Here is a 20,748-nt window from a genome sequence, read left to right as displayed (position 1 = left end):
ATCCAAATAAATACCAAATCAACAAGATCCAATGACATGCCTGATCCTAATATTCCCCAGACATCAGGGTAGGCACGTGCTGGCCGACACTCGAAGGTGACGAAGCTATACTAGAATGCATGAGAACAAGAAATAAATAAGACTTGTAAATTTAAATATAATTAATATGCAAATGAGGAACGTGTTCAGAGCATACAACTAACTAAAATACTAAAAAAATATATAAAATTGAATGAGTAAATGTAAAGAATAGAGCAAAAATATGATTTGCGGAAGTATTTTTCTTCTATTGAAACAAGGAGATTTATACAAAGAAGAATACTTGACTTGGAAGTAAATTACCCTACTTTCTAGGTATACAACAGGAAACTAAACTTTATACAAATCAATTACAAAAATGTTTCCTAAACTAAGCCAAGATATCAGGAATGATATCATTGACTTCTCTACACTCCCCCTCAAGTTGGAGAGTGGATGTCAAGAACTCCCAACTTGTGTATAATGGACAAGAAAGATTCCTTTCCCAATGCCTTCGTGAACACATCTGCAAGTTGTTGTGAAGAAGGAACAAATCGCGTAACAATAGAACCATCTTGTATTTTATCTCGAACAAAATGGCAATCCATCTCTATATGTCTAGTCCGCTCATGGAAAACTGGATTGGCAGCAATATGAAGAGCTGCTTTGTTGTCACAATGTAATAAGGCCGGTTTTGGATGCAACAATCCCAAGTCCTTTAGAAGATATCGAAGCCATGATAGTTCACAACAAGTTCCAGTCATGGCTCTATACTCGGCCTCAGCTGATGATAAAGATACGGTTTTCTGTCTCTTTGATCTCCAAGAAACCAATGAAGAACCCAAAAACACGCAATACCCTGTGGTTGATCTTTGTGTCATAGAACATCCTGCCCAATCTGAATCACAGTATGCATTCAAGGTCAAGTCATTTTTAGAAGAGAAAAATAAACCTTGTCCAGGAGTAATCTTTATGTATTTCAAAACTCGGAGAGCTACTTCCATGTGTGGACGGCGAGGTTCATGCATAAACCTACTTAGCACATGCACCGAATATGTGATATCCGGCCTAGTAATTGTTAAATAGATCAATCGACCCACCAACCTCCTATACTGTGCCGGATCTTTAAGTAACTCACCATTGTCAGAAAGTTTAAGATTCAGCTCCATAGGAAACTCGATTGGACGAGTTCCCAAAAGACCACCATCCTTCAGAATCTCTAAAGCATACTTACGTTGAGAAATGAAAATCCCATTCTTTGATCGTGACACTTCGATGCCTAGAAAGTATTTCAAGTCACCAAGGTCCTTGATTTTGAAACGACTATTGAGAAAATTTTTGAGATCCCTAATGGCATTAGGATCATTTCCAGTGATCAGAATATCATCAACATAAATTAAAAGAGCTATAAAAGACTTGCCTTGCTGCCTTGTGAACAAAGAGTAATCAGCCTTTGATTGAACATAACTAGCACAGTGAATAGACTCAGAAAACTTGGCAAACCATTGCCGGGATGCTTGCTTCAGTCCATATAAGGATTTGTTAAGGCGACATACCAAATTCTCCCCTATCGCCGAAGACCGGGAGGAGGAAGCATATAGATTTCTTCATGAAGATCACCATGAAGAAACGTATTGTTGACATCAAGTTGATGAAGAGACCAGGAACAGGAAGCAGCAAGAGCTAAGAGGCAACGAACAGTTGTCATCTTAGCAGTGGGAGAGAAAGTATCATGAAAGTCAATCCCTTCAAGTTGTGTGTAACCCTTGGCAACCAAACGAGCTTTATAATGCTCAATGGATCCATCAGAATGAAGCTTGATTTTATAGACTCATTGACAACCAATGGGAGATTTACCAGTCGGAAGAGAAGTGAGAGTCCATGTGTGATTAGCTTCGAGAGCCTGTAGTTCAGAAGTCATGGCAACCTGCCAATGAGAGGAAGCAGCAGCCTCGGCATAAGTCTGGGGCTTAACCTGTTGAGTGATAGTTGCAAGAAAAGATTGTTGTGCAGGTGAGAAACGATGATAAGTGAGATAATTAGCAAGTGGATAACGCGTACTATTAGCATGACCAGACAATGAAGACGATGGAGGATCAGGTTGGGTAAGCTTAAGAATGGGGCAGTCATAATCTCGCAACCTTGGAGGCGGTGAGGAGTGGCGGCTAGATCGGCGAAGCATCGGTGCAGGTGGTGCAGGAGGCAGGGAGGCAGCAGGCTCGAGAGAAGATGCATCAGGGTGTAGGTCAGAATCAGTTGAAATCTCGGGCGAAAAAAAAGTGGTAGGAGTATCAGTAGACACGGGTGAGGTAGAAGGTGTAGTAGCTTGAGGCTCAGGTAAAGAGGGTGTAGGGTGAGGAAAGACGATAGGTAGTGGCGTAGGGTTAGGTGAAGTAGAGGATGGAGAAGAATGGTAAGGAAAAATATGTTCATGAAAAACAACATCCCTGCTAGTAAAAAAAGTATGAGTGGTAAAGTTGTAAAGTTTGTACGCTTTTTAACCAACGTGTAGCCAAGGAAGACAAATTTGTGGGCTCGGGGAGCAAACTTGTGAGAGATATGGGTGTTGGTGGCATAAGCAAGACAACCGAAGACTTTAAGGTGGGAAAATGAAGGTGGTTTTAAGTACAATTGTTCAAAAGGAGTATTTTTGGAAAGAATGAGGGTAGGAAGACGATTAATAATATGGACAGCCGTAAGGACACATTCCCCCCAAAAAGTAATAGGAAGGTTAGCTTGGAAACGCAAAGCACGAGCAATTTCAAGTATGTGACGATGCTTGCGCTCGACGACCCCATTTTGTTGGGGTGTATAGACACAAGAGCGTTGATAAAGGACCCCATGATCTTGGAAGAAACCATGAAGAGAAAAAAAATTCTCTACCATTGTCCACTCGTATTTGGCGAATGGATGTATTAAACTGAGTTTGAACAAAAGAGAAAAAACCCTTGAGGATGTGCTGTGTTTCTGATTTGTGTTGCATAAAAAATATCCATGTGAAACGAGAATAATCATCCACAATAGTTAAGAAATACTTGGCTCCAGAAGTTGATGCAACTGCGTAAGGACCCCAAATATCACAATGGATCAAATCAAAAGTTTTTGTGGTTGTAATGGAACTGATACTAAAAGGTAAACGACTTTGCTTGGCTAAAGGACAAACATTACAAGCATTATTGGATTGAAAAGGAAAATGCAACAGGTGTTTTGACATGAAATCGAGCCTAGAATGAGATAAATGACCCAAACGCCGATGCCACAACTCTGTAGGTGAGAGAACAAGGTTGCAAACTTGGCGAGAGCTACCAGAGACGGTGGGAATCAACGTTACCAAGTAGTAAAGTCCTCCACGTTGCTTACCTAAACCAATCACCTTCTTCGTCGTCAAGTCCTGCATAAGACACCATGAAGGGAAAAAAGGTTACAGAACAATGCAATCCACTTGTAATTCGACTCACAGACATCAAATATACTTGAAAAGAGGGCACACACAACACATCTCGTAACAAAAAAGTGGAACTCAAAAGAATTGTCCCAGTGGAGACTATGCGAGCTTGCTCTCCACTTGGTAATAAAACTGGTGACAAATTGGTGTTTTTGACACCATCAGTAAGCAAATCAGGTGAGGAGGTTATATGATCTGTTGCACCATTGTCAATTATCCATCGACGTAAATGCAAAAAAGATTTCGACAAACCTGTCTTTATGGCAGCGGCATTAGCTTTTGGAGGAACGGAGACATCAACTCCTTTATTATTCATGATGTCAAGGATTTGCTGGAATTGAGTGTCAGATAACCTGGACATCACCGACTTCATCTCTTCCAAAGTTGCACCTGTTGAAACTTGATTTGCAGACGAAGAAGAATTGCCTTCCTTTTTAGAAGACTTGCTTCTTTTTTGAGGCTTGACTTTGTGAAGACGATGCCCCAGTGGATACCCGTGAAGTTGGTAACAAGTATCAATGGTGTGATAGTCATGATCACAATGAGTACAATGCAAGGGCTTACGACTTGAAGATCCAGATCACCGTGAACCACCTTATCGAACAACCATAGCTGCTGTCTTGGTGACTCCACGTGAAGCAGTAAGAGATCTTTGCTTCTTTTCCTAGGAAATTGAAGCATGGGCCTGACGAACAGTTGGTAAAGGGTTCATCAACAAGACTTGCCCTCGAATGGCACTATAGGACTCGTTGAGACCCATAAGGAACTGTATTAATTTATTTCTTTCATTTTGCGCTCCACATGTGCAGGAAGTGGAGTCATTGTATGACGCCAGTTCATCCCATAATTTCTTCAGCTTAGTGTAGTACGCAGCAACTGAAAGTTGGTCTTAAGTAAGAGAAGCAATGTCCCGTTGTAATTGGAAAATCCGAGGAACATTGCTTTGAGAATAACGCTCACGCAACTCCTCCCAGATTGCATGAGCATCAGTCATGTAAAGAATATTGTCTGAAATTTCTGAATCAATGGAGTTGATAATCCATACAACGATCATGTCATTGCATCTCTGCCATGTAGCATGATCAGCAGGTTTGGTTTTCTCGGAAGGCTGTGTAACAGTACCATCAATAAAACCTAGCTTGTTTTTGGCACTAAGGGAGATTCTCATTGCACGAGACCAGGTAGAGTAGTTGTCCCCATTAAGGGGCTTCGAAACCAGCATCATAGATGAGTGATCTGAATGATGAATAAACAAAGGATTTGAAACATCAGTTTTGACGTCAGCCGCAAAACCTTTGGGAATTTCGTCAGTGGCCATGATGGTTGACGGAAGATGGCTATCGAAAAATAGAAAGAAAGGGTAACGGCAAAAACTAGGGTTTCGACCCAGCTCTTGATACCATGTAAAGAATAGAGCAAAAATATGATTTGCGGAAGTATTTTTCTTCTTTTGAAACAAGGAGATTTATACAAAGAAGAATACTTGACTTAGAAGTAAATTACCCTACTTTCTAGGTATACAACAGGAAACTAAACTTTATACAAATCAATTACAAAAATGTTACCTAAACTAAGCCAAGATATCAGGAATGATATCATTGACTTCTCTACAGTAAAGAAATGGGTTGTACACCGAGAGGACTCGAAAATGGCGATGTGGAAGTGCTTCGACGCCGGGATTGTACACCTCAATTCTAAGTCCTAAAGGGGGCGCAAAACAAAACATGAGTGGACCAAGTTGATATATATATATATATATACTACTGAAACAGTTATTCAACGTACTAACCCCCAAAGTTTTATGAAAACTAATAGCATAATATGTGATAGGTTTTCCGAAAACCCTAGCATGCCATAAAATCTTTCCAAGTCACATATCTCGTATATAGTGTGCTAAATAATGGTATCAAATATCAATAACTCTCGGTCTCATGCCAGCTTCCTTGTCTCTACGCCCGAAGCCAGAGATTATTTCTCCAGGCCCTATGCTTGCTCCATGTCTCTCAGCCCGAAGCTAAAGATTATTTCTTCCGAGCCGCAGCCAACAACCATAATCCTTGCCCGTGGAGGTATAGTGACCACTAGATACACACAAAACATTGAACATAATCTTTCCAAACGTAGGTATATATATAAATCTCAAAACATCTTCATAGTATAAAGTCATCCATTATCTATACTATAAAGAAGTGTGTAAAAGCATGTTCTAAATAGTATATAGTCATCCATCATATATACTACAAAGAACATCAGTTCGATAAAATATGATAATTCAAACTATTCTCAGTAAGCATAATATATCATAAAACACAGTCATTAAATCATGCTTTTCATGTATGCAATTCTACTATTAAAACATGCATTTTAGAAGGGGTCCACTCACAGATACTTCACCAACGAAGAGCCATATGAAGTAGGAAGAACGGAATCGCCGCTAATAAACGCACCTAAGCACATAAAGTGTCAAGCCCTGATCCCGACATACGTCCAAGATAGACACGTGACGTCCCTAAATGCCCGTAACTCAACATACATCGCCTTTTTGATATGTACAAAATATAATTCAAGATCCAGATGCATAATAATTTTGCATATACTTTATGGCTCCATCTAATCTCTTCGTTAAACTGCCTACGTACCCTCAATAAGGATCAACCCATTCATAGTTCAACTTTTCATTACATTGGGACGTTTATCACAGTACATTCAAATCGAAAAGTATAGTATTCCTCAATCAATTATTAGAACTTAACAAGCATGAATTACTAGATTCTTGGCTACAAAACAAACCCACATGACATTCAAGGTTTCTATTTCATCCATCATATAAATCATTATGCTTCAACATAAAATCGCTATTCATATCATGTAATATATCAAAGAATCAACATAGCACAATAGTATCCTCTAGTCGCATTAATCACTAATCTAATCATGTTAATAACTTCAACATCCTTCCATAATCATCTCAAGTAACCCATTCCATGATATCAAGGAGGCACGATATTAACATTTAATTATGCTAATCAGTCAATCAGATCACACCTCAATGCACAAAAATTAATAAAGAACTTCTACATAATTCCCTGCCTGAATTTCAAGTAATAACTTGATAATTCTAATTTATATTCATAAGATCTATTGTGGGTAAATCTCATTCACTCGAATCCAGGGAACAAATCTAACTTATGGAAATGAGCAAGAGTAGGGATTCCGGACTACTCAACGGACTCCAAATCAAGATATGATTACAGACCATCACTCAACGGAATCACGGAGTATGAGGGATTTCGGATCATCTCTCAACGGAATCCGAGTGGATACGATTCCGGACCATCACTCAACGGAATCGCTGAGCACAATGCACAACCACCACTAAGTGAAACCCAAGTTAGATACGATTCCGGAACATCACTCAACGAAATCGTAGAGTAGAAGGGATTCCAGACCATCTCTCAACGAAATCCGAAGTAAAAGGAATTCTGGACCATCACTCAACGGAATCCAAGCAAGCATATGGTACCTACTAAATGTACCAGGTATATCTAAACCTCATCATCTCCATAAAGGTATGTCGTATTTCACTTACATGGATTCCTAAGCATTGCTCTTAGTTACTAACACAAGGATCCACCATCGTGGCCAAATTCTGTTTCACAAATGCAAGATACTACTATATGCATGACTTGAATTTTAATCCTAATGACAGTACTTTGGATTACTAATGTAACAGTATCCAAATTCAATGCCCTATTTGGTTCATCCAAAATAAATCTTTGTAAATACACATGAAGGAATAATTCTGGACCATTAGTAATGATGTGTTTCAATAGGTATAAAAATGCACCAACACAATAAAGTAATTGAGCTTACAATCATATCACAGCTTTACTCAGATTTATCTTATAAGCCAAGGGATGGAATCATATAATACACACCTATATAATATTCATTGTTTCTGACTTTAAAGAAATGCTTTGATCGGTAAAGTTGGAACTACCCAACAGCCATAGCAACATATGAAAAAGAATTGCGAACGTAAAGGTTATTTTGGTGTAGTTCAAGAACTTGCATGCTTATGCATGAATATACAAATATGTGTATACGCAACCTGAATAGGTAAAGAATACATAAATACGTTGGCACATAATTATATAAGAAAGTGGTTCTTTTGGAACCCAATACGTAACCTTATCAAGTGGTTTTAGCACAAACTCAAAATAGATAAGTAAATTAGAATTAAGTTGTAAGAAGAAATGATATTGCAAAAGCAACAGCCTCATCTCCACAAAAGTTGCAAAAAAACAGTCTTAGTCAATCAAGATTAAGCTCGATTTGAACACCCATAACTACACCAAATGATGTAAACTTACATGAGATTCGAAGCTTGTTTTGAGTACATTAAAAACATCTAAGATTTGTAAGAAATGGGGTTCCGATTTGAAAGTTATGCAAGATACATAATAGAACCACGAAACTGGAAATCCAGTATTTGCTGCTGTCTGGCAGCTTCGTGACTCAAATTTGTACATGGTTTTGACATATCAAAACTCAACAGAATTATGTGAAATCAGATGGGCTTTGATCATTGACATGTCTAGTTTCAAAACACATAATAATGGATCAAAAGGAATCCATTAGGACATAGAAATCAAGAGCCAAAGTAAGCTACTGAAACATAGCTTTTCTCTGCAGACACATAAGTTCCTGCAACTTAGAACCAAATTCTTCTAATCCAAAACGTAACTTCAAAATACTTTTATACAATTCAATCATATTTATAACTTTAATTTCAATTATGTCAACAATAAACAAGAATTGACCATTTTTCCCAAACCCTTAAACATGATAATTTGATCAACACACCCAATGTATAAAATTGAAAGTAATAAGAAGATTGATACAAAGCAATTATGGAAAGAACAAAGAGAGCTAGGAGTTTTTACCAATGTTGCGGGTCGACAAAAGGAATCATACCTTTGTTATGATTCTCTTTGCTTCTTCAGACATTGTCTTCTACACTTCCTTCTATACTTCCTTCGACCTCTCTCAAAAGACGGGGTACAGTTTCTCTCTTTGTTCCCCCCTTCTTTCCCGTTCTTCTTTCCTCCTTATTCCGGTTCATAGTTTCGGGGCAGTGGGATTCCTTGTAATCGCCCTCTTGGCCAACGCCATCTCCCCTTTTCTTTTTCTTTCTTTTGATCCGTCTCTCCCCCTTGTAATTTTCTGATTTGTCCTCATTTCCCCCCAATTTCCTCTTCTTTCCCACATCTCTTCTTTTCTTCCTCTCCCCTGCTGCCATCCTCCCGCTTCTAGAGTTCTCCCCCTCTAATTGGTCCATTCCCCTTTTTAAACTAACTTCCTTTAACCCACATGTGGGAATTAAATAATTCCCACAATCTATAGTTCACAACTTCAAACGTCTGTAACTTTACCGTTATAATTCGGACTCGCAAACGGCTTTCGCCTAGGCATTTGTGGGTTCGAGATCTATTTAAAACCACTAGTTAAAACTTCAAAAAAATCAACGAAAGATAAAGATTGATTTCGAAAATTCAAACCCGATAACTATTCGATTTAATTCCCAAAATTTACAGAATTAAAATTAAGTAATCAAAATAATGTAAACGTGAAATACGAACTTAAATTTTAAGATACATAATGAATAGTGAAATCCGGGGACGAGATTTCACATAAAGGGTCCAATTAATAAAACTACACTCAAATGATTGAATTTGGAAAAACAGATGTCAGAAACGGATTCAGGATGTCGAAATTAGCCTAGAAGGGGTCTTGGGCAAACCTGATAAAGTCAACAAAAAGTCAATGTTGACCGATTAAAGTTAACGATCAGCGTTGATCGGGTCAACAGTCAGACCGAGTCAAAGTTAGCCGGGTCAGGTCAATGGGTCTGGATCAACCAGGTTTGGGCTTGGGTTGGATCCGGTTAGAGTTTTGGGCCAAAGGGTTTGGGGTTAATAGATTTGGGCTTGGATAATGGACTAGGCCTTAGGTTTATAGAAATGGGGCTTGGGTTAGTAGGTTAGTGGATTGGGCTTTGGGTTTGAGCCGGTTACAAAGATGGGTTTGGGCTAGTTACATGGGTTGCGGGTCGGGTTGACCCAATCACCTAAAACCCACCGAAAACTGGGTTTTTGGTCAGATTTTAGGGTAACATTCAAAGCTCCATAACTTCTTCAATACACAATCAAGTGATTCAAAAACCAAAGTTGTAGTACTCAACGAGATGAAGAGAATGGTACTTTGTACGATGGCTAACTCGTCATGGTTTGGCCGGAAAACTGGGTAAACTTCAAACGTTCATAACTTCTTCAATACTCAACAAAATCAAGTGATTCAAAAATAAAAATCATACTTCTCGATAAGACGAAGAGAATGGTACCTTTTCAATGGCTAGCTCGTTGTGGTTTGGCTGAAAAAATGGCCTGAAAGGTCGCGACCCAACTTGTGTTTTGATCCCGACGATCTGGAAGGAAGTTCGAGGTGAGTTTGGGTGTTCTAGGCTCATGAGGACGATGGTGGTTGTGCCATCGTTGTTCGTTGTGTGTGTGTGTGTGTTGCCCTCAGGGAGGGTGAGGAGAGATAGAGGGAATATGAGAGAAAGAAAGAAAGTGAGGGAGAGAAGAGAGAGGGAACCGAGGACCAAAAGTGAGGGTAGGCCCCCTTGGGCACACCATTTAACACCAAAAACAATATTTTAAACAAATATACCACAACCCAAATGAAATTACCAAAAATACCCTTCTGTTCCGTAAAATTTGGGACGGGTTGTCACATCCAAGGATCGACCAACCATGTCAGCCATTGTTTCATGTTGAGCCGCGAAGCATCTCCACCATCTCCTTAGCAGCCTACATTTGTCTTGTGAAAAAATTCATGTAGCGATGCAGATCCATCAGTTTTAAAAAAATCATGTTCTGCCGCTTAGCACTACTGTCTAGTGGTATTCCTCTTCACTTGTAAGTGAGAGGTGTTAGGTTCAAATCTCGTCAAAGATAAATTTGAACCACATTATTGCTAACTCATTGTGAGGCTAAGTCCACCCCTCTTTTTAGTGTAGATAATATTGTTTGTTAAAAAAAAAAAATCATGTTCTAAATGACTTGACAATAACTAAATTCAAAGCTCGTGTGCACTTGATTTGTTGTATGATTATGAGCCCTTGTGATATCTTTAACCCGCATTAATTCTTGCTGCCATTTTGGCAAATTATACAGAATCAAAAGATGTATGGTTGGGAGCTGTCACGCATCTCACATCTATAAATTACAGGACTAACTCCTTGGTGTGGTGTGACTTACACCGGCACATGTTACATAAGCAAAAATAAAAGGAAAACTCGATGGATACAACTGAACTGATGGCTAAAATTAAAACCAAAACGAAATGACCACAATACTGACAATAGTATAGTTCATGTGAGAAATGCAAATTACTGTACAACAATTTTTTTTAACAAATGATATTAGTTACACCAAGTGAGTGAGGGAGTGGGCTAAGCCTTATCATGGACTATCAATAATATGGTTCAAATTCGTTTTTAACAAAAATCGAACTTAAAACCTCTTACTTCCAAGTGATTAGTATCATTATACGTTGTACATTTTTACCTTTTATTGCGGTTTTTTTTTAATGGAGGCCTGCAGCCCAAATACTTATAAACTTACACATTCGAAAAGTCGGCCCATAGTTAACATGGCTGTCAGCTGCTCAAGTTTCGGCCCAATAACTCGAAGACCTTATATTCAGATTTTTTCGGAAAGGAAAATGAAAATTCCTTAAGAAAAGTCTCAATCTCTAATTTATTTTTTATTTTTTTATTTTATGAACCATGTTCGGTTTATTTTGGAGTTTGAATTGAATATAGCAAACGAGAGTTCAAGAAAAAATTTAAGTAGGGGTATGCAGAATGAAAGGTAATGAAACAGAAATTTTCGTGTAAATAAATGCTCTTAACCACTTGAGTTACAAGTCTTGCATCTTAACAATTATCACCTATATCCAAGGTTTATTAATCTAAAATGGTGCAGGTCCTTGCTTGAACAGTTGTCAAAGTTCCATAATATCTTCGGCAGTTGACAAGTTTTGAATATCATCAGTAGCCATGGTGGAAGCAAAAATAGGCAACTATAAGTCAATTCAAACTTTAGAGACGTCGTTGTTGAGTAGGTCATACCAACTGACCAAAATTGCCAAAATTGCCAAAATTCAAAGAAGCCGCCAACTTGTCAAACCAAAAGTGTCAATTTATGGCCACAACTCAGAAAAATAAGTGAAGGGCCACTGGTTGATGGATGGAAATGCCCAAGAAAAATGTTAATGAAAGCTTTGCTTCTTGTGTTCTTCCTCCTCTTCCCATTTGGCACGTCCGTTGACACCATAGCAACGGACCAACATGTCAAGGACGGTGATTTGCTGGTGTCTAAAGATAATATCTTCGAACTAGGGTTCTTCAGCCCCGGGAACTCCAGGTACAGATATGTCGGAATTTGGTTTGCTCGAAAAGATCAAAAAGCAGTGGTTTGGGTTGCAAACAGAAACAACCCCATCAATGACACCTCTGGAATCCTTACTATAGACAGGTACGGAAGACTGCTTCTTTATGCTTACAATATGCAGGGTATTCCTATATGGTCTACAAATGTGACGGTCCAAACCGCAAACACTAGTTGCAGGGCTCAGCTGTTAGATTCTGGAAATCTAGTTCTTTTCCAAGATAACAAAAGTGAAAGTTTTATGTGGCAGAGTTTTGATCATCCTACAGATACTCTCCTTCAGGGTATGAAACTCGGCATCAATTGGAAAACAGGGATACAGTGGGTCTTAACATCTTGGAAGTCACAAGATGACCCTGGAACTGGGGACTACACTGTTAGGCTCCGTTCCAATCAACGTTTCAAACCCCAATATTTTGTTACTTATAAAGGTTTGACTCCATATTGGCGAAGTGATACACTGGAAGACCCTAGTTTTGTCATTAATCAGGACGAAATGTATTACTTAATTCAAAGCGATAGCACTCCAATAAGGGTGGTCTTGAATGATTCTGGGTTACTGCAACACCTGAGGTGGAACAATGCAGATAGCAAATGGAAGGAACTCTGGTCTGCGCCAAAATATCGGTGTGACCAGTATGGACAGTGTGGCGCCAACAGCAAATGTAGCCCTGACAATATCAATTTATTCGAGTGTGAGTGCCTGCCAGGGTATGAACCAAAGTCTGTCAATGATTGGAATAGGAGAGATGGGTCAGGTGGCTGTGTGAGTAAACGAGTTGCGGTGTCAAAGTGTGGGAACGGAGAGGGGTTCGTCAAAGTGGCACGAGTTAAAGATCCAGACACAATGAAAGTAGCACGGTTTGAAAACAGTACGAGTCACAAAGAGTGCGAGCAGGTGTGCTTAAGAAATTGTTCTTGCTCTGCATATATGATCATAGAAGCTGAAGGGCGCATTGATTGCTTGACATGGTATGGTGAGTTGCTGGACATTTTAGTGCACACACAGGTAGGGCGAGATCTGCATGTTCGTGTGGACAAAATCGAATTAGGTACCATTTCTTGCCATGGAAAAGTTGAGTTTCAGATTTTCAGAATATATGATACTTACTGTACTACTGGTTTTGATGTTTTCTAATCCTTTGTCCCACTCTTATGTGTAGCTGAAAATTCAAGAAACTCTAAAGGTTTTCTTAAAAGGAGGGGTATGCTGGCTGTTCTGATGTTGTCTGTTCTTCTGGCATTGATACTAATCCTTGCGTTGTCCTGTTGGTGGCTTAAGAAAAAGAGGAAGACAAAAGGTAAGAAGTAGTCAGTTCTTTAACCGTGTCATCTAAATTCTTTAACCGTGTCAACTAAACAGAAAGCATTCTACTCATTGAAGTACGGCGTTGGTCATAACACTTCTGCAGTTTGTAAACCACATCAAAGCTCTCTACTTCCGATGTCATTTTTTCAAGGAAAATTATTTTCTTTTGCAAAGCTCTCTCCTCACTGCAGTAGTGAGGAGAAAATGACATCGACAATGATTTTCTTTTATTAATTGCAGATGAACTTGAAGAAACCAGAAGACACCCTGAATTGCAATTTTTCAATCTGAGCACGATAATAGCAGCTACAGACAACTTCTCTTGCGTCAATAAACTTGGCCAAGGTGGTTTTGGTACGGTTTATAAGGTTGGTCGAAATTTAGAAGCCATAGATATCTTATAATAGAATGATTTCTTCTCAGCATTAGAGAGTACTCTGTTTCTTTACTATTCTTCTTTAGCTTATCACAAGTAAATGTATCGTTAAAAGTGGCAATTACGTCAAAGCTTAATGATAATACTCAATAAAAACTTCAGGGTCGGTTACCAAATGATGATCGGATTATTGCTGTAAAAAGATTGTCCAGAACTTCAGGACAAGGGGTTGAAGAATTCAAAAACGAAGTTGCGTTGATAGCAAAACTTCAACACAGGAACCTCGTGAAACTTTTAGGCTGTTGTATTAGGGGAGAAGAAAGGATGTTGATCCTGGAACACTTGCCGAACAAGAGCTTGGACTACTTTCTTTTTGGTATGTCTGGAGGAAAGATTCATTTGTTCATAATGTTTCTAAAACTATGTACAATATATGTGTGTATGTGTGTGTGTGTTAAGCTTATTACAAAGAAAAATATGACATTTACATAGAAACCATATCATTTTGTAGATCATACAAGAAGGTCCTTGCTGGATTGGAAAAAACGTTTTGAAATCGTCAACGGGGTTGCTCGTGGGATTTTGTATCTCCATCAGGACTCAAGACTTAGGATTATCCACAGGGATCTAAAAACCAGTAATGTTCTTCTAGATGCTGAGTTGAACCCAAAAATCTCAGATTTCGGCATGGCAAGGATATTCCATGGGGACCAACTGCAGGATAAGACCAACAGAGTTGTCGGAACATAGTAAGAATCATACCACATTCACGCATGCATGAAATAAATCACACCATACTGTCATATTTATATTCAACAGAGTTGTCTGTAATATGGTGTTATCTGTTCATATGTAGTGGATATATGTCACCAGAATATGCAGTGTTTGGAAGGTATTCAACGAAATCAGATGTATTTAGTTTTGGGATCATCTTATTGGAGATTGTAAGCGGAAGTAAAAACAATGGTTCGTACCAGGAGGATCATTCCGTGAACTTGATAGGACATGTAAGTCACACAAAATCCGATAACAATCCATCCTTACTACTAATTACTACTTACATTCATCCCTTTCTCAAAATGTTACTTTCAACTGCAGGTTTGGCAGCTGTGGAGAGAAGACAGAGCCTTAGAAATCGTGGATTCTTCATTGGACTCGTATCAGTCAGATGAAGTCATGCGATGCATTCAAGTCGGGCTCTTGTGCGTTCAAGAAGATTCAAAGGATCGACCGACTATGTCAGCAGTTGTATTCATGTTGAGTGGCGAAGCATCTCTACCATCTCCTCAGCAGCCTGCATTTGTCTTCAGAAAGAGTTCATGCAGTGTTGCTGGTCCATCAATTCCGAACGGATTATATTCTGGTGACGATTTCACAATAACTAGAGTTGAAGCTCGATAATGATTCAGCCTCTTGCTTGACTATAATTCCTAGATGATCTGTACAGTATACTGTGAAATGTAATCGTATAGTGTATTCTAGATAAGTTCACGAGCGCCATTCGGACTCGGTAGCACGGTGCCAAAAATATCGAGAAATTTCAGTTCCTTCCTGCCGAATGATGAACAAATCCGGTAGCTAGGTCTCTGACGAAATTTGGTCAACGCTTCGGTTGGTTTGGCCTAACGGCTTTGACTAGAAGCTCCCTATGGAAATGACCAACCCAACATCTCTCTTGTATTCTTATTGAGTTAGAAATTCAAAAATCATAATTTTCTGTATCAAAATGTGTTTTTCATATTTTCCTCATGAGGAAAATGTTAAAATAATTAAAAGTAAATAAAAAGAAATTATCCCACCACTTCTTGGCGCACCGAGAAACTATGAAAAACTTATACAAGCACAAGGAAAAGTCACACTGCAACTCTACGATGTATGAAGACGGTTTAAGAAAGGACGATGATGCTTGCATCCACTCTATGGGAAGCGCTGACTTATCTTGTGAAATTACTGGGATTGCTTTTTGCATGAAACCTGTGACTATAACTCAGTATTCACGTTTGCTAGCTATGCCTTAAAGAGTATACATGTACATTGTAGCTTCAAAGCTAGATGAACACTTCACGGAATATTGAATGGATGAATAATCATGTCTTCGTTTTCATACGGACCGTTCGATCCTTGATTCGGTAGCTTTTAATTCGTGTGAGAAACTACCATGAAAAGTAAGGAAATGTTGCAGAAAAGGCATGGCTGCTTTGAATGTTATATGGATTTGTTTCAATCTCTGATAGGAAGAATAATGATCTTTCACAATAACAGTAACAATGTAAATAAATTATATTCAGTCCAATCTAATCTCTACTTGGGAAAATCTTCATGTATCCCAAAAACTTCAATTGGTGTAGGAACACTTCAGAACGACAAAATCCTTCATGTACAGTGAAGATTACCGTCCTTCAATGGTTGTTATGGTATCAACATTTGCGGAGTATATACTGTCCTTTTGCGATTGAGGATTCGATACAGACTTTTGGAAAGTAAATATTGGTCGCTGAGGTTGTGGACGATCTGTCTCGCTACTTAACATCAAAACTACATCTGGCATGGTTGGCCTGTCTGTAGCATTGTCCTGTATGCAAAGAAGCCCAATATGCACGCACCTCATAGCTTGGGACGAGGGATATGAATCCCCCAAGACTTCATCTACTAAGTCCAATCCCCTACCTTCGTTCCATAAGTGCCATGACTGAAAATTTTATAGAGATTGTTTAAGCTATGAGAAACAGAATTTCCTCACGTTAGTATTTTTAGGATGTGAACTTACATATGCTAGGAAGCCGAGCTGTTTTTCATGGTAATAAAAGCTGGTATTCTTTGTCCCGCTAACAATCTCCAACAGCAAGACGCCAAAGCTATAGACATCAGATTTTTCAGAAAGTATACCGCCCATGGCATACTCCGGAGCCATATAGCCACTGCACATGCAACTCATTAGTATTTAACAGACAAAAATTCAGCTTGTGTATAGAATGATAATATGCTAATGTGAGTCTTGTGAGAGCAATTCGGAGAAATGGAAAAGAATGGTGCTTACAGTGTTCCCACAACCTTCTGAGTATTCTCTAGCTTCTGTGTCCCTTGAACAATACGGGCCAATCCAAAATCTGATATTTTCGGGTTCATATTCTCATCCAAGAGAATGTTACTGACCTTCAAATCTCTATGTATTACCTTCAAACGCGAATCGTGGTGGAGATAAAGAAGCCCTCTAGCAACACCCTGAATAACATTGAAGCGGCGGGCCCAATCAAGCTCTGCTCGGCGATTTGGATCTAATCAATGCACCCATTCAATGTGTAAGCTCTAGTGTCACTCAGACATCATTACGCAAATTCAGTTAACAAAAGAACAAGACTAGTAACAGAGAGAAATCGGAGCCATGAATAAAGTACAAGTGAAACTAACTGAATAGAATAGTGTCCAAGCTTCCGTTTGGCATGAACTCGTAAACTAGTAACTTCTCATCATCTTTCACACAGCATCCCATGATCCTAACAAGATTTTTATGTTGGAGTTTGGAGATCAACAGCACCTCATTCTTGAACTCTTCTACGCCTTGCCCTGAGTTACTTGATAGTCTCTTTACTGCTATTTCCTTCCCTTCTTTTAGCTTACCCTGCAACGAGTCCACAAATTAATCGTTCAATTCATGTCTGTATTGTGCAGCTAATTCTGTAACTTTCTTTAGAAGAAAGAGAATGAATACATACTCACCTTGTAAACAGGGCCAAATCCTCCTTCCCCGAGTTTGTTTGTGATGCTGAAATTGTTCGTAGCAATTGATACGCTGTCAAACCTATAAATGAATAGATCCGACTGCTCATGTTCTCGTATATATTCTTGAAGAGTGCTGTCACTTGAATTCTCATTTGGATCAGTCAGTTCAACGAACTTTTTTGTTACTTTGATGTTTCCTGATTTGGTAACTAGAACAATCAAATAAACAAATATTCAGAGGTTAAGAGCTAATATTGGCTTGCAACTAGTAAATATGCTTAACTGCTATTCCTCTATATCTTTATCTCTCTCTTACCCCTTCGTTTAGCTTGCAATCTGCAAAAAACGAACACTATGGCAACCAAGACACCGATAAAACATATAGCCGAGAGGCTGGCAATTATCCTTGTTCGCTTTCCTTGACCTGAAATAAATGAATTTTGTAGTACAAAAAGCATGAGACAGAAGCAGAAGATAATGCATATTTACGTTGTTGTGTAAGCAATATTATGACTTACCAGATTTTGTGTGTCGGAGGCGAATAAAAAGATCTTCTCCACCAGACGAAAACTCCTGAATATCAATTAGGTCTTTGGGCCAGACCAAACACCCGATGTTGTTAACATATGCATAAGCCAGGCAAGAACAATTATTTAGGCACTGTATCTTGCACTTTTCTGCATCCAAAGACGAAATAAATTCATGGAAATCTGGTAGTTTTACACTTGACATCTTCGTAAACCCGTCTCCATTTCCTCTTGAAGCAACTGACTGACTTGTGTTACTCTCACAAAATAGTTTGGTTTGCCTCACACACCCTCCTGCCCTGTTTCCTCTGCTCCATTCCTCACGTGACTTCGGTACAAATCCTTTCAAACACTTGCAGATTGGAGATCCAGAAGCTTTGCAAACCCCGAAAGGTCCACATGCTCCATAATTGTCACATGGATTCTTTGCTGCTGGTGCTTCCCAGAATGTATTCCAGTTCTCACCATGTTTCGAATAGATGAGCCTTAATACACCTTCCGAAGAGATGTCCATAAATGCTGCAATAGTTTTAGCAAACAAATCAAAAGAGAAGTGCTTTGTTCCCTGCTGCTTATTATCCTGGAGATTAAATCCACTTCGATACTGATCATCCATTTCTGGCACGCCGATGAACTTTGATTTATCCCATGGCCCGCTTCTCCAGTAGGGAGTCGACCCATTGATCCAAACTACCAACTGTGATGGCTCCTCGTGTGACAGTCCAGCCAAGAACATCCCAGTTGACGGATCATTCTCACTTTTCCAAGAAGTCAACGAATTCCTCGTTCCAGATACACTATCGAATCCCATAAGCATTTGCGGTTGAAGCGTGTCACTAGGATAATCAAAGCTCTCCCACAAGTACTGATCAGCTGCAACTCCTACATTAAATTTGACAACTAAGTTTCCATCGTCTAAAAGAACTGCAACTGCTGCTGAACCATTATTCAAACTAGATGCTGTCCCGGAAAAATTGGTTGACCAAACAGAATTCTGTTTGCCATCGACAATCTCCAAACTCCCATTGCTGCTGATTGTCAAACCAGCCGAGGTGTCTGTAGCTGCAATAGGCTTCTCTCTGTTGGCAACCCACACAACTTTTCGAGGAAGTATATCTTTGTGCCATATCCCCACGTACTTATTAGCGGAATTGTTGAAGAATCCCAACTCGAAAACGTTGCCTGCCGAGATAAGAGTTTGTCCCTGCGCTAACGGTCGCGACGGAGTTATGTCGTAAATTTCTTCGGCGCAAGAAATCAGTGACAGAAGAAGCAAAGTGAAGAAAACACAAAAACTTTGAGCGTCAAGAACCATTTGTATCCAAATAACTTAGTGCTCAATGTTCATTAAAACAAAGAATGATGACACTTTAGTACTGAATTCTGAGCAAATACGGTGTTATCTACTTGTCGTCCGAAACCTTAATGACGATAATTATGTGGTGTTTAAATGTAATCAATCATTGTTAAGCCTTTTTTTGGATCAAGTTTATTTTCTCTGGTAGACTGGTAGAGATGGTCAACTTTGTCAACTTCCTAATTTCAGTAGTTTGATAGTCCATTATTATGCCCGCCGACTTGCGTATATTCTATTGGGGTTGGTACTTTTGGGTCCCTTTCTTTGACCACATTTTCTGGCATCCAGCCCTTTTATTCGAATCATAACTTTGAAAAGTATTTGGGCAACTTGGAGATGCTATGATAAAATATTAAATCAACAATACTATGAAATGAAAGTATTGCTGATATAAAAGGAGAAATTTGCCAGCATGCCAGAAACATGGTCGTACATCAATTTGTCATAATATAAATGGTTGAGATATATTTTTTAAGTATCTAACAATTTGTATTGTGAAGGTGTACTAGATCGTATTCCAGCATTGTGAAAAACTGCTCTTCTAAAATGAGTAGTGAGGAATGCAATGATATTTCTTCACCCATTGTAATAAAATGCCGTGAGCCAACGAGAAATTTTTTATGGTAACGTGAATACGAGTGGTATACCACGTGTTTTTATATAAGTGGTGAGAAATTTTATTTTTTTAAGGTATTAAATTTTTAACACACACATCCCACAATTTGTATAAGGGGAAACTTGATATAACTCCAATTTTTTGAACCAATAGTAGGAATGATCCAATTTATTAAAATAAGTCCAATTCTTTAAATTTAATTATTTTATTATCAATAATTATCTCTTAAAAGAAAAAACTTATTGTAAAAATCAAATTTCTTCCCAATTATCTCTTTGATTATTTCTTTTTATATTTATTTTTTTTTGTTATTTCTTGTTCTTCCTCCTACTTTAACCCATTTATAGATTTTTTTTTAATTTTTATAATCAACCTATATCACAGGTTAATTGTATTTATTTACCTATATGACAGATTCTTTTTCATAGTCAACCTGTCACAGATTAATGTGTCTTGCTTGTAGGTATATTATGTTTTTTTTCTACCTTTTAGTTAGGTTTCATATCTCACTTATAGGTATAATATACATTCATATATTTGCTACTTGAGTTAGGGTAGAATGTTTTGCAGATAGATTTATGTTATTATATTAATTTTTTTTTTTGTTTATAAGATATTAATTAGATATTTTGGAGTTGAAAAATGCATAATATTAAAAGATTTTAATTGATTTTTAATATTTTTAGAAAATATAAAAGGAGTAGAAAAGAAATAAAAACATATAATTAGATAACTGGAGTCACTCCTAAAAACACTCTATGTTTTTGGACTTGGATCTAAAAGCCCCTTTGTATAATGATACGTGGTGTACCATCTTGTGTTCCAGTCACACTGAAAAATTTCTCATGAGCCGACATTGGTTTT

At 38.4% G+C, this 20,748-nt stretch overlaps 2 protein-coding genes and 1 pseudogene across 3 annotated transcripts; 1 reads left to right on the top strand and 2 right to left on the bottom strand.

Annotated features, from left to right (window-relative positions):
* Positions 1-458: 458 nt before the first annotated feature.
* LOC126584573 (uncharacterized mitochondrial protein AtMg00810-like) lies at positions 459-8,836 on the bottom strand (annotated as a pseudogene).
* A 2,920-nt stretch (positions 8,837-11,756) lies between these two features.
* LOC126587934 (G-type lectin S-receptor-like serine/threonine-protein kinase At1g11410) lies at positions 11,757-15,391 on the top strand. 2 transcript variants are annotated; one of them, XM_050253047.1, is made up of 8 exons: positions 11,943-12,066; positions 12,230-13,031; positions 13,143-13,280; positions 13,529-13,656; positions 13,827-14,040; positions 14,176-14,413; positions 14,521-14,671; positions 14,763-15,391. In XM_050253047.1, the coding sequence occupies exons 2-8, from the start codon at positions 12,266-12,268 to the stop codon at positions 15,063-15,065; spliced, it is 1,938 nt and encodes a 645-aa protein (XP_050109004.1). In that variant the 5' UTR covers positions 11,943-12,066; positions 12,230-12,265; the 3' UTR covers positions 15,066-15,391. The 2 variants fall into 2 exon arrangements, with proteins under 2 accessions (XP_050109003.1, XP_050109004.1); XM_050253046.1 differs by having other exon boundaries at positions 11,757-13,031.
* A 478-nt stretch (positions 15,392-15,869) lies between these two features.
* LOC126587928 (G-type lectin S-receptor-like serine/threonine-protein kinase At1g61490) lies at positions 15,870-19,342 on the bottom strand. The gene is made up of 7 exons (XM_050253027.1): positions 17,903-19,342; positions 17,701-17,808; positions 17,382-17,593; positions 17,073-17,283; positions 16,702-16,939; positions 16,432-16,582; positions 15,870-16,353 (listed from the first exon to the last, which is right to left on the bottom strand). The coding sequence occupies exons 1-7, from the start codon at positions 19,224-19,226 to the stop codon at positions 16,054-16,056; spliced, it is 2,544 nt and encodes an 847-aa protein (XP_050108984.1). The 5' UTR covers positions 19,227-19,342; the 3' UTR covers positions 15,870-16,053.
* Between the last annotated feature and the right edge of the window lie 1,406 nt (positions 19,343-20,748).

The sequence above is a fragment of the Malus sylvestris genome, chromosome 10 (assembly GCF_916048215.2).
Source record: "Malus sylvestris chromosome 10, drMalSylv7.2, whole genome shotgun sequence".
In the NCBI taxonomy this organism is placed as follows: domain Eukaryota; kingdom Viridiplantae; phylum Streptophyta; class Magnoliopsida; order Rosales; family Rosaceae; genus Malus; species Malus sylvestris.
The sequence above is the reverse complement of the archived record's forward strand: the minus strand, read 5'-3'. Positions and strand labels throughout refer to the sequence as shown.